The 14,722-nt window shown below is 40.3% G+C and overlaps 1 protein-coding gene across 1 annotated transcript in view; it reads right to left on the reverse strand.

Annotated features, from left to right (window-relative positions):
• Nucleotides 1–14,722, reverse strand: part of gabrb1 (gamma-aminobutyric acid type A receptor subunit beta1) — a 107,611-nt gene that overhangs the window by 46,873 nt on the left and 46,016 nt on the right. Inside the window, exon 4 of the mRNA XM_049596296.1 lies at nt 1,953–2,173. Coding sequence (XP_049452253.1) covers nt 1,953–2,173 — 221 coding nt within the window. The remainder of the gene's footprint in view (nt 1–1,952; nt 2,174–14,722) is intronic.

A 14,722-nucleotide genomic window follows, 5' to 3' on the forward strand; every position in this document is an offset into this window, starting at 1 on the left:
TAGATGCTGATCTAGGACAGGCCTTGATGTACACCACAGCACCTTATTAAAATGTGCAGCTTTGCCTCAAAGCTAAAAAAAAATTCTCTCAGCTGAAAAACTGTCAAGTCATCATTCCTCTTCCTCGGAAACACATGATGCCTTTGAACTCAGAGGACTGAATTATTGACAGTGACCGGCCCACTGTTTCCTCAGTTAACTCCACGCAGCTCACTTCATCGTAGCTTTGCTCTGCTGCAGAGGGCATGGCCGTATGTACACTGCACCAGGAGAAGCTTCATAAATGATTTACCAGCTGGTTCTCCCTCAAAGCTCCAGAGGAGACACAGACAGAGCAACACTTACTCCTCTGATGGAAGCCTTTGAGGAATGTTCTCCATGCTAATCAGCTGCTACTTACTGAATTCTGCAGTGTTTTTGCATGCAAACATGGCCAAAAGTCACATTCTAATTAGGAGTTTCTGGTTTTGAGAAAATAGGACCAGAAAAAACACATACCCCTCCCCACACACACGCATGTGGGAAATAAAGCTCTATTACTGCCACTCTTTGAAAAAGCCAATCAGCTTTGAAATGTGAAGTAACCATTCATGCACTCATTAATCCAGAGTTGTTAGAAAGTCTTATTGCTTGAAAGCGAGACATTTTTTTTACTGTTCATTACACAACACTTAGCTCCAAGTTTACAGTGTGAGTAGCTGACAGGTACTGTAATGAGTGCCAATTTATCATGATATACTGTAGCACTCCCTACTGCAGTGTTTCCAAAAGTGGGTGCTGCGTCACCCCGGGGTGCCCTGAGGATGGGCCAAAGTTGCCGCAAGATGTGCTCATTTACATTTTGTACATTCCACCAATAAATAAGGCAACAATTACATTCACTACATCAACTAGAGTACTGCTAAAAGCCCAGAATATGCAGTTATGTCACAGGAAAGTCTGTTGACCTGACAGATGATATTTTCCCGTTGCTGTGGTGAAAGCACTTTATGGCACATGTTTCCGAGGTTTACAGCAGTCAGGAATAGTAATGTGTCACTGTGAACAGATCTAAATAAAATGCTGATACTCCTCAGCTCCCAACAGTCTTTGATAACCAAACCTGAGACAACCAAAAGAATTAACAAGTGGTAAGTAGTTTAATGCACACAAAACATTTCCTGCTTACTTTTAGTATAAGTTTTCAACTGGAAAACCAGTAGGAAGCTATTATTGTGAAGCGGGTATAGGAAATGCAATGTTTCTGTCACAGAGTTTGTGGAACTTTGTTTTTGGTACTTATCATCAATAAAAACTGGTAAACTCAACAAGAGATGGATATATTCCAACACATTCTCACTCCCAACTTGTCATATATTAACGTTTGGTCAGTGGCCCTGCAAGACGAACTATGAAGGTCTAGTTATCCTCTATTGCCAGTTTTGCAATCTCAAGGACGATGTGTCAATTTATGCTTATTACACACATTGTGCCCTTTAAAAATTAACACAGAATTCACAGGAAATGCACACTTTCCATTTGTTAAATGCATACAGTCTCTTCAAAACATATTTAAAATGTATGTAAATACTTAATTTTTAGGTTAACTGCCTTCGGTTTAAGCAACAAAAGTATGTGGTTACTTTAAAAAAACCCATCATGCTTGGGCTTAAGTGGGATTAATACATCTGTGTAGAATCAATGCTGTACCCTCCGGCGTAGGCTGATCTGCACCTCTGCATTGACACAGACCTCCTGTCTATTTTTCCACATTGATGTGAAATAAAAGCAATAGCATCTGTGCCACTTGTTCCATTGTTGTCCCTTAACAACTTCTTAATTCTCTCATCTACCAAATAACATAAAAAGTCCTGCCTTTGGCCTTTTATTGGTCCCAGGTTCCAGTTTCAAATTACAGTGGACATACAAGAAAGAACTTCAAATCAAAACTGAAGAATGGAAACAGCTCTCACCTGAGACCGTATAGCACAGTTCCATCAGGGTGCAGTCTGATCATACGGTTCTTTACTGTCACCCCATGGACGAAAGACTTTTTGTCATTAATGAAGTAGGTGTCAGGGACCCACAGCTGGTCTGCCACCCGGTTGTCCAGGGTGAGATTGAGAGGAATGCCTGTGTAGGAGAGGCGCTTGTCTCTCCAGGACTGTTGGAAGTACATGGTGATGGTGTAGTCCTGCAGGAATGACACAGAATAAGAGGAGGGTTAGCACATCAACATGGATGAGCCAATTTCCTGTGTGCTGTTTGGTTTCTTCTATCCCTGTGAGAACTGACTTTAGTGTCAGTGTTGAGTATCAGCAGTTAGTAACTTATTAACCTCAGATGGTTATTTTGACAACTTTCAACCTGGATTTTAGTACTGAGACTGAGCCGATGGCAGTTGTTGATGCAGCCGCCAACAACTGAACCTGTCAAATAGTGTCTCTTTGTCAGTGGACATCTGCATCAGGTAACAACGCACAAAGGCACCTTTTACGATGATAAAATGCACCTGCTGGTGGCAGTTACTAACGCCATGGCAATTACTGTAGTAAAAAGACTGATTTTAGTACCGAGACTGCTCTCATTAAGGTTTGGAATGATATTCATCCAGAAACTGATCGAGAAAAGATTTCAGTCCCAGTCTCAGTTACTGCTGGCTTTGACACCCCTGACCAATACAGTAATTCTGAACAAACTGGAAGACCGGGTTGGACTTTCTGACACAGTCTGAAAGTAATTCACATTCTATCTCCAGGACAGGAATTATTTGGTTTCAGTAATCAAGTATACATCTGAATGGAAAAACAGATGTTCCCCAAGGCTCCATCCTTGGGTCCCTTTTAATCATCATTTACATGCTTCTATCAGACCACATAATATAAAACAATGAAATCGAGTATCATAACTATGCAGACAACACCCAATTGTACCTTATTCTTCTAAATAGTGAACATTGCCACATAAATTCTCTCTGTATCAGCATCAACATATCAATGACTGGAAGTGCCTGAATATCCTTCGGCTAACAAAACTGAAATAACTGTCTCGCTCTCAATCACAACTCTTTGTCTTTGAAAAACAAAATCCATGTCAGAAATCACACAGTTAAACTCTGACTCTACACCTTAACAGGCATATTAAATCAACAAATTCTGCGTTCTGTAATTTTAAAACCATACAGTAGCAAGATTTCGAGGGTCTGTGTCCAGGTATGACTTCATACTGTTCATATTTTTATTTCCAGCAAGTAAGATAACTGCAACTGTCTTTTCTCAGGTCTGATAATATTTTTCATGATCAAAGTTACTGAAAGTCAGCTTGATTTTTGTCAAAGTTAAGTTTTTGCCATGTGTAGTTCATCACTAGGTTTTCAAAGCCACACCACAGAACTGAGCTTTTATTGAGGATCATGATCAAAGTTACTGAAAGTCAGCTTGATTTTTGTCAAAAGACAACTACAGTGTTGTCAGATATGATAGATAGTTCATCACTAGGTTTTCAAAGCCACACCACAGAACTGAGCTTTTATTGAGGATCATGAACTGGGGATAGAAGGACTTCACTGTGTCACATTAACAAAAAGCACACTACTTGAAAAGACAACTACAGTGTTGTCAGATATGATAGAACTAAACTCCTCATTCCTATATGGTTTTTCATATGAAATAAAGTGTCTTAAGGGGCTTTAGATTCATCAGGTCCTGCCAGGTCCTGCCTCATTCTGTGTAAGTCCCATGTGAGAAAGGTTGAACTCCCTATATACATGGAGTTACAGAATGTAACAGAATGTCATAATGTTGTTGCTGGAAAAATGCCTGCCATAAATAGTATGAAAAATGTGGTTTGATGGAATGCAGATCTAAAGGATTATACATTTAAATTGGTCACTCAAGCTGACAGTAACAGCCTATAATGCGATGACTGTAACAAAATCTGCTTTTCACCCAGCTGGGTGTGTTGACTTGATGTAGGTGTGTTATGAATATTATGTCTACAGTGCATGATTCTGACTGCTGCAGTAGCACCTGAGCCTTTTGGACTCAGACTGACAGTTCCTATAATATTATACTGAGGGAAATATCCTAAACTCACTGTTGAGCAGCTACAACAGAATACATACTATACTAAATAATTCAAACAAAGGTAATGTTGAATAATACTCAGAACAAAGAAAAACAATTAACTATTTAACATTAATTCCAAGATTAAGTGACCAAAATTAAATTAGTCTGTGGTGAGGTTCAAGTATTCTTTGAAACTGGTGTCTGTTAAATATTATTTGTGAGGGAAGACGCCCCTCTCTGTAAAACCACTGTATGATCAGGAGTGGACTGTAGATTCCACATCTTCTACAGAGTGATATGTCTTTTCTCTTGGTGATTTTGTCTCATTAGTTTCAGAAGGCACACCTTTCCAGTTTAATTTTCATTCATACGATATTAATCATTTAAGCTTATAAATTTGATTTTCTTTAACTAGGACTAAAAGTATCAACCCAATCACCTGAACAGAAATATGGAATCGTATGTTTTTGCAAAACACAGATATGTTGTATTTGTATGTTATTATGAAGCGAATATGCTAACACTTTACATTTTAACAACACTATGGTAAAAAAACAAACCAACTTTTCATACTTAAAAAGATGCTGGAAATATGGCTACAGGTCACTATAAAACACCTACATTTGGTACCTAAAAGCCACGGGAGTCACAGGACTGACTTGCTAAATCACAATCCTTTTTTTTTTGGGTGGGGGTGGGGGGGTGGGGGTGTTACTCTTGAACAGTGCCGTCTTACTTAGGTGACAAGCCATCAGCCATCCCCTCCACCTACTGATGACAATGTCGGCTTATATATTATGTCACTTTAGAAACAGTGATAATATTTACGGAAATGTAAATATTTCATGGTTTGCAGAAACATTCACTGCCAACAGTTTCTCCTAGAGACTGGGCTGGATGAATTTGGATGAAAAAGCTCTGTAAAAGTAAGGTGTGTCAGATACATATTTCATTACCGTTTAGGTAAAGATAAGTTTTGGATCTGACTCAGTATCAGCAGACACTCAATATTAAAGGATCTCGGATCAGGGCCAAAAGAACTCCATTAGAACATCCCTATATTCCACCCTGAATTCTGTGTGTGTAAAACACTGTGACAGTTCAAACTTTACTCAGAGGTCTGGACTCTCTTTGCCTGATATTTTGAAGCTAAGTTTACAGCTCTCTGAGAGAGAATGTTTGTGAATATGGCCCCTGGTTATTTTGGCCCCACTCACTTACTGAATTTTTTGCTCTGCCGGTACATCACTGTACCACCCTACTGTTAAACTGGAGGTCATGATTAAGTATGCTTTGGAAAACTGTAAAGACTAAAATGAAATTACATATTATAATGTTTTCTCCTTGTGTCTAAGTGACTAATGGGAGCAACATTTTTTAAAATTAGTACAGTACTGAGCGAGACCACTGCTACCAGCAGCAGCGAAACAGGCTGTGAAGTGTTTGTTTATGCCACTGACAAGTTTAGATTGTTATAAGTGTGGACAACTTATGGAAAGGATCCCTAAAGAGGCCTTTTTGTTAGACAGCTCTGAAATCGCTATCGCCAAACACACCAGACTCCATTTAAATAAATAGTAATTTTAGCGTGAAGAGGCAGCATATTCCAGCCTGCGTTCATGCCCAACTTGTCAAATACCACTTTGTCAGTGATCTCGGTGTCAGATACCTACACAGGGAGGTACTCTTTGTGTCGGTATGATACGCACCAGACGATGGCAGTTGGCAACAACTGAACCTGTCAAATAGTGTCCCTTTGTCAGTGGACATCTGCATCAGGTAACAACCAACAAAGGCAACTTTTATGATGATAAAATGCACCAGCTGGTGGCAGTTACCAACACCATTGGCAATTACTGTGGTAAAAAGACTGAGAAAGTCCATTTAGGACAGGGTCGGAGGCACGAAAGATGGTTCAAACAAACTTTGGAATTTCCCACAGAAGCCCTCGATTTGTTTCCTGTGTGAAACCAAAAATCAGTACTTACTAGTCCATAGCCATTGGTAGCTTTGTCACCTTCTACCTATGCCAGTCCTTAATGCCTATGTGCAGTTTCACATAGATTGACCACGTCAGTGAGTAGAAAAACGTGGGACAGACAGAATGACTGACTGACAGAATGACACACTGACAGTTTCCGTGATTATGTACAGCATACCATACCATGACTTAGTCATACCAAACATTAGAAAAAAAACCCCAACATTGGTCCACAGGGGGAGCCACAGCGATCAGTCGTAAGCATTTTTCTGTTGTTATAGCGCCACCCAGTTGCCAATTAGAGTTAAATTTCTCCAGTCACCTTGAGGTGTCCTGTTCTACATATCTACCAAGTTTAGTAAAAATCCATATGGCAGTTAGGCCTAGATAAGAAATGAGCTCTCTAGCGCCCCCATTTTGTTTGATGCAGTCAATAATGGAGGGGTCCCCTCAGATTATGTGTGGTCATATGCCTACAAAGTTGCGTGGTGATGGGTGAAACCCTTGAGATGTTAAACATCTTTATGTGATGAGCCACGCCCTCCGCAATATTCATTGCCTTATAGAAGCTCAGTTTTAGTAAGTTTTCCAACTTTTGTCAAGAGGGAACTTTAGATATTGGTCCCTAGATTATGTTCACCCAGTTTCATGCAGATCGCTCAAACTTTCTAGGAAGAGATCCATTTGAAGTGTTTTTCAGAAAATTCAAAATGGCGGAAAATCTATATAAGCGGAAGTTATGGGTTCTTGAGGCAAATGTGTTCCTCATGAGGAGAGGCATCTCTGTGCAAAGTTTCATGTCTCTATGACATACGGGACATGAGATATGCCCATTCAAAGTTTGACATTTCAATCGGTTGCTATAGCGCCCCCCTTTGGCCAATTGATGTAATATTGCTTCATTGGCATCCTCCCATGACCCTCTACCACTGTGCCAAATTTCACATGGATTGACCAAGTCAGTGAGGAGAAAAACGTGGAACAGAGACACACACAGACACACAGACAGAGTTTTCGTCATTATTTAGTAAGATTTGATAACAAAGTTGTGTGCTAGCATGTGTAGCATGTAGTGATGTATGTTGCATGATGTATGTCACGTGATGCAACATGATGTTAGTAACAACTGTACTTATTTTAAGCCAAGCCATGATGTTTTTCAAGTTTTTTCTTATTTTGCACATTCATTCATTCATTCATTCATCTTCTAACCGCTTCATCCTCTTGAGGGTCACGGGGGGGCTGGAGCCTATCCCAGCTGACATTGGGCGAGAGGCAGGGTACACCCTGGACAGGTCACCAGACTATCACAGGGCTGACACATAGAGACAAACAACCATTCACGCTCACATTCACACCTATGGTCAATTTAGAGTTATCAATTAACCTAGTCCCCAATCTGCATGTCTCTGGACTGTGGGAGGAAGCCGGAGTGCCCGGAGAGAGCCCACGCTGACACGGGGAGAACATGCAAACTCCACACAGAAGAGCTCCCACGCTCTCATGTCTCCATCTGCTCACAATAAGAGTATGCATGCAAAATATGATGTTAATTCCACTACGAAAGAGACTTGACTATCACTAAAATTATGTGGGGAAAAAAGTGGATATATCGATATCAGTATCAATTATCTGCCAAATAAGTTGTCATATATCAGCATATCAGATAGCCAGAAAAATATCCAAGGCATTTTCCTTAATGTTGTAAGTTGATTTTGAAAAAGACTGTATGCATATAACGAGCAGAAACAGTACATTTCCTGTAAAACCAGATGTGAATTTTGAAAAGACACGATGCATGTATCAAACATATGTTGACTTGGGTCCCAGACTATGCAGAACTGACGCAGGAGGATACCAAGCACATCATATTTTGATGTTTGGGTCCACTGATAAAGCGATGAGATGAGAACACGTTGCATATTTTCACATGTAACTGGGTTAATTTAGGGTTTATTTCGACCAAATGGTGATTGTTGAAACAGTGGCAAGACAAGACAAACCAGGAGGTTTTTTGTGAATTTTATTTTGGATGTGTCAAATTATAATGAAGTGTGTAAACTATGATAAAATCACTGTTTGTTTAAATGGAGTCCAGTTGGTTTGATGATAGTGATTTCGGGTCCATTTACTCTTTAACAAAAAGGCAGACCTCTGCAGGGATCCTTTAAAAATGTGGTCAGACACTTAGAACAACAATCTGCGCCTGTCAGTGGCAAAAACAAGCACTTTTAGTGGATGTAAAAAGTACTCTATTGTCCGCAGGGACTCCATTACAGCCTGTTTTACCACTGTAGACTGCAGTGATCTCGCTCACTACTGGACCAATTTCAAAAATGGTTGATCCGGTTAGTCACTTGGACACACAAATATGGGAAAATAGGTCTAGGTTGACAAATATCAAAGTTACCCTTTAACAAAATTTCTCCCCTAAATGGATAAATTCCATTGTAAGGCCCAGGCAGGCCCCTGATGATAATCTTAAGGGGCCAGGCAGGCCCCTTAAGATTATCATCAGGCTTAGGTCATGTGGGTCAGTAGAGTTAGTACAGTGAGAGGGTTGGCAATATAAGTATTAAGCAGTAAGTCAACTATGTGTGCATTCAAAGGGTAATCCTGTGAGAAAGACAAAGGATCTCTGTGCATTGTTGAGTTGTGCACCATGATTTACAGTCTGGGCTGTCACAGGGCAGAGTGCCGCATCTTTCCATGCAGTCTGTACCTTCTTTTCAAAAATAACTTGTTCCAGCCGCAGCACAGACTGCTGAGGTGGATAATGTTGTGTAACGTCAGTTCTTATTAGGCAGCGGGAACAGTCAGTGGCCTGCTCGCTCCAATTCTTTCCACTACTCCTGAGAGAGAGACGGAGCTCCCTCCTTCACCTGCCCTTCAGTGGCTCCTGTCAACTCATCAGCCTGAACCCTTCAACTGTTCCTGCTGCAGCCCTGTGGTCAGCACATCCATCCACTCCCAAACTCCTCCACATCTTCATCGCATCATGAAGTCATGAAAGTCCTGACAAGAATATCTGTTTTCCAGTCAGTGTTACCACAACAATAAAGCCACACGTCTTCCACTTTTTTGGGTTGAATAATCTGACAGCTGTCTCCTGCACCACATGCTCCATCACAGCACGCCCAATAATTTCTTTTTACAATGAATTGTAAAATGTCAATACTGCACAGTCAAACGAGTTTTACACTTGATAAACTCGACCAACATGACATTTAAAAATAGAAGTATTGATTTGCATCACTTGCAGCTGTATTGGATGGGAGCTCTGTTTTCCTTATTGGAAACACTCACAGTTCAGGTACTTCAGTGTTACAAGATGTGGTAGAAATTCTAGTACAAAACACAATTAGAGGTGTATAACATAGAGCTACTATATTCTTTATTTCAGAAAAGCGTCAGTATTTCTGTAATGTCCTATTGTCTCTTTAGGCATGAAAAACATGTCTACTCAGATGGACAGCAAGCGTTTAAATTTTCAACTTAAGAAATATAAACTAAGGATGCACGACAATATCAGCACGTCATCTGTATTTGCTGATATCGGCTTCAAAATGAACTATCAGTATCGGCCAATGTACTTTTTTCTTGTTTTTTTTTCAATGAATAAATATTACATACATTGAAAATCATTCTATATCATGTCTCCATCTGCTGGTGGGCCATCACGATAAGAGTATGCATGCATAATATGATGTCCACTTCAGAAGAGACTTGACAATCACTAAAATCGGACAGAGAAAAAAGTGGATATATTGATATTGATATCGGTTATCGACCAAATAAGTTGTTATATCATATTAATTATTAGCAAAAAAGCCAATATGTGCATCCCTAATATAAACCAATGAAGAAAGTGATATATTATGTGAAATTATATATTATTTCCATGCTAAATTAGTGTGTTCACATGTTTACATATAATCATGAAATGGCTGGTAAGAGGTCTGAAGAAAACAGTGGTCAGATGCTTTGGTCACCCATCCACCCAACCCAACCTCCTTGGTTGGTTGGTTTTGTGGTTCTGTAGGAACATCGCTCACCTTCTGTCTTTGCTGCTGACAGACCGGAGTCACAATTCACATGACCAAACTCATTTCAGGCATTTAAGCAAGTAACTAGTGGTACTGTTTTTTCTTTGTTTGTTTTTTTGTTTTTTTTAGAGGACAGTATCCAGTGTATGGAACGAACCATGACTGACAGGTGATGTCAGGTAGTGCAGCACAAAACCCCTTAAAATAAGGGGTAAAAACAGGATTTTCAGGAGCTTTAACATGCCGAATTGTCTCTTTGTTCTTTTTTTGTTTTGCTCCTCTGTAAGCTGATGTGTGATGTGTGAGCCTCAGGGAACATGTGTTTCTGCGGCTGTCCCTCGCTCTCACACTACATTTCAATTATCACACTGTACAGTGTGTGAAATGCATTGTGTCACAGCACATTAAGTTGGCCTGCATACATTCAGCATGATGGAGGAACAACACTCATGCTCTCTCTTTCCAGGCGTTCCCAACTATGTTTTGTTTTTTAAAGTAGAAATAATTGGAAACATTTTCTGTAAAACCCTCTTTATGTTGACCTTTGTAACAGTCATTATTCCATGGATAGCACTAGGGCTGTAGTCAGCCAAAGAAAATCTTGGTCGACTGAAGTTGCACATAATCTTCAACTAATCGATTAGTCGTGGGGAAAAAAAAATCTGCACATTCTTTTTAATTCTGCGGTGGTGTGTCTGTGTCACTCTGCAGTTACACCTCCAAAACACTAGTTGGCGGTGGAGGACTGTGTTTATTGCTGTAAAGTTTAGTTGATTCAAAACACACATTAAATATGGCTTAATAGAGACAATTTCAAACACAAGCACGCAAATCAGCTTCACTATAAATTGCAGAACTGACAGACAAACACTTGTCTTTATCTGGACACATTTCCCTCACCAATACAACATGCTAACGTTATTAGCACAAGCCTAGCACAAGTACATTTGAGGGTTGGGTTATACAAATATCTGAAATGTTAAACATCCTACTGAGCACCACTGAATCCATTATTACAGAATGTGAAAATATGGCACCACAACAAACATGCCAAGAAAGGGCTGCCCACCAGAACTCAAGCTCCATGTGAGAAGGGCATTAATCAGAGAGACAAAGAGACCAAAGATAATCCTGAAGGAGCTGGAAAGCACCACAGCTAAGACTGTCCATAATGCCACTTTAAGGCATATGCTCCACTACATGTTAAGAGCTTTGCATAAAACAAGTCTGTGCGGGGTCGGCCCTCAGGAAGTGCGCCAGGCTTTGAAGCCAATTTTTGTGATGGTCAAACAGTGACATCACAACTACTGAGTCCGTCATGTGATGCCCTGCACCCCCAAAAGACTTTTTCCCATAGACTCGCATTGGGAAATAGAAGTCTGTTAATCAGTGGATATTTTTTTTTTTTTTGTGCGTCACAACCTTAGTGAAATGATTTCTTTTACTATCAGGATTTCAGTCTAGATGAGTCGCAAAATGAAATCATTTTTTCTAGCTTTTATTTGATAGGACAGACAAGTGTGAAGGGGGAGGACCTGGGCTCAACCTTGTACATGGGGCGCCTGCTCTACCACTAAGCCACCGACACCCCGCAAAATGAAATCATTTTATCCCCATTCAAGTAAGTAGAGGGCTAAACTGGAAGTCGCTGGCTCAGTTGGCAGAAATCTCTAGTGCGCCTGCTCTGTGGGCCCAATGATGTGATTGTCTGGGTAATTTTAGAGCTGCAGTTGAATGTTTTTGGCTTCATGGCCCACTGAGCAACTTTAATAGGAATGAATGGGTCCTGCCTTCATTGCTGTATCCAGTTCTCTTTATACATCCATGGGATGTATGGCAGGGTGGCCAGGAAGAAGCAATCACTCAAGAAAACCAGATCAAAGCTTGTCCAGTGTTTGCCAGAAAGCATGAGAGTGACCGAGCTCAGATGTGGGATGAGGTTTTGTGGTCAGATGAGAACCAACACAGCTTTTTGGCCAGTACTTAAAGGTATGGTGCAAAGCTAACACTGCCCATTCCTCAACAGACACCATCCCAACACAACAGCTTTTCCTCAGCAGGGGCTGGGCAAGAGAACCTGCTTCAGTCTGCTAAAAAAAAATAAAGCTAGGGACAAGCTTGGGAAGGCCACAGCAACACATAAGTGGTTAAACAACAAAACGGTGAATTTTCTACTATAGCCAAGTCAAAGTCCAGATCGCAGTCTGATCGAGAATCTGTGGTATTGTTGGAAAACTCCGGTCCCAAGCTTTATCCAAGCAACGTGAACCGCCTGGAGCAAATCTGTCAGAACAGTAGATAATCACTTTCAGACAGTGTGCGAAGCTGGTAGATGCTTACCCAGAAAGACTTAGAGCTGTTACTGCAACAAAAATTCTGTCAGTTTTAAGAGGGGTTAACTTTCACTATAGTCACTTAGTCTCATTGACTTAATGTTATTAAATCTGTGAGTAGATTTGCACATAAAAATCTTTGGTACTTAAAATCTATGCCCGATTCATGAACCCCGTGCAAAACTCAAATATTGGCATTCATAAACATACATGTTTCTATGATCAAATTTGAGTTGAGCTCCCACTAGTCAGTAATTAGAATACATCCCCACCCATGAATAGCCAGTGACCATCATATATATATATATATATATATATATATATATATGTATATATATATAATATTACTATAGAATGACTAAAACTCTGTGGGTGTGTCTGTTTCACGTTCTTCTCCTCACTGACTTGGTCAATCCATGTGAAATTTGGCACAGTGGTAGAGGGTCATGGGAGGATGTGAATGAAGCAATATTACATCAATTGGCCAAAGGGGGGCGCTATAGCAACCGATTGAAATGTCAAACTTTGAATGGGCATATCTCATGCCCCGTATTTGTAGAGACATGAAACTTTGCACAGAGATGCCTCTCCTCATGAGGAACACATTTGCCTCAAGAACCCATAACTTACGCTTATATAGATTTTCCGCCATTTTGAATTTTTTGAAAAACACTTCAAATGGATCTCTTCCTAGGAAGTTTGAGCGATCTGCATGAAACTGGCTGAACATAATCTAGGGACCAATATCTAAAGTTCCTTCTTAGCAAAAGTTGGAAAACTTACTAAAACTGAGCTTCTATAAGACAATGAATATTGCGGAGGGCGTGGCTCATCACATAAAGGTGTATAACATCTCAAGGGTTTCACCCATCACCACGCAACTTTGTAGGCATATGACCACACATGATCTGAGGGGACCCCTCCATTATTGACCCCATCAAACAAAATGGGGGCGCTAGAGAGCTCATTTTTTATCTAGGCCATATCTAGGCCATATGGATTTTTACTAAACTTGGTAGATATGTAGAACAGGACGCCTCAAGGTGACTGGAGAAATTTAACTCTAATTGGCAACTGGGTGGCGCTATAACAACAGAAAAATGCTTCAAAATGGCTAAAATGCGACCGATCGCTGTGGCTCCCCCTGAGGACCAATGTTTGGGGGTTTTTTCTAATGTTTGATATGACTAAGTCATGGTATGGTATGCTGTACATAATGGGTATGGACTAGTACATATATAATAACAAAAATGGCATCAGTACACACACACACACACACACACACACACACACACACACAAAACCACAACAGCTACAGCAGGCTCTTTCCAGTCACAGCTGCAGATGAGTGCATTGCTTGCATCATCGGAGAGACCTCTCTGACAGAGACTGCGACATGCCTCCACTGGAGCAGTCAATAGTAAACTCAGATGGTAAGTTGATGTACGTGTTATATTAAGTGTTAAATCACAATACATTCTGACAGCCATCACTGATAGCTTAGTGTTTGCTCGGTAACGTGGGTCTCACAGTCTTGGCACTGAAACAGAAGATACATTTGTGGAGTTCTCTCTCCTGATTGACTCAATTGGGAAACATTTTCACATTTTAAGACACCTAATCTGAAGCTTAACTCGGCTAAATTCCAACTAATTTGTCGTGTTAACGTGTTATATTTCTGATCTTTTGTCATGTTTAACTTACATGTTTTAAAGATATCTGCGTATTGTGAACCTAAGAGAGCACAATACGAATACGTCACTTCTAATAAAGACAAACAATATTTATGTGCCTTCCTTACTTGCACAAGCCCTCCGAGTAGTGAGAAGCAGGTGTAGATTACCTACCTACCTACCTACCTTGTAGGTACCTACCTAGTACCTACAAAAAGATCTGAGCATCACCATACTGATGAATGCTGAAATTAATGTAAATTTCTTTCTGCAAGCAGTTTACACACAAATTTGTTCCCACTATATGTAAAAAAATGTCATTAAAAAAATGTCATGCACTAAGGGCCCTTTCACACCTACCTCATTTGGTTCGAACTGTTGTAGTCTGCAGTTTGATCAGAACTAAAGTGACAGGAGTGAAACCTCCTCTGGACCACGGTCCAGACCAAACAGCTGTATCTTGGCTAAACAAAAGGACGTGGTCTCAGTCTGGATCAAACTGAACCATGGTTTAATACGTTTCTGATGTGCAAACATTTTTTGGATGGTTTGGACTTTCAGATTAATTACAGGAAGTTCTGGCAGGCTATAAGAGTAGTGTAGCACCTCAGTGTGTGTGTGTGTGTGTGTGTGGTTTAGCGAC

The sequence above is a fragment of the Epinephelus fuscoguttatus genome, linkage group LG14 (assembly GCF_011397635.1).
Source record: "Epinephelus fuscoguttatus linkage group LG14, E.fuscoguttatus.final_Chr_v1".
Classification (NCBI taxonomy): domain Eukaryota; kingdom Metazoa; phylum Chordata; class Actinopteri; order Perciformes; family Serranidae; genus Epinephelus; species Epinephelus fuscoguttatus.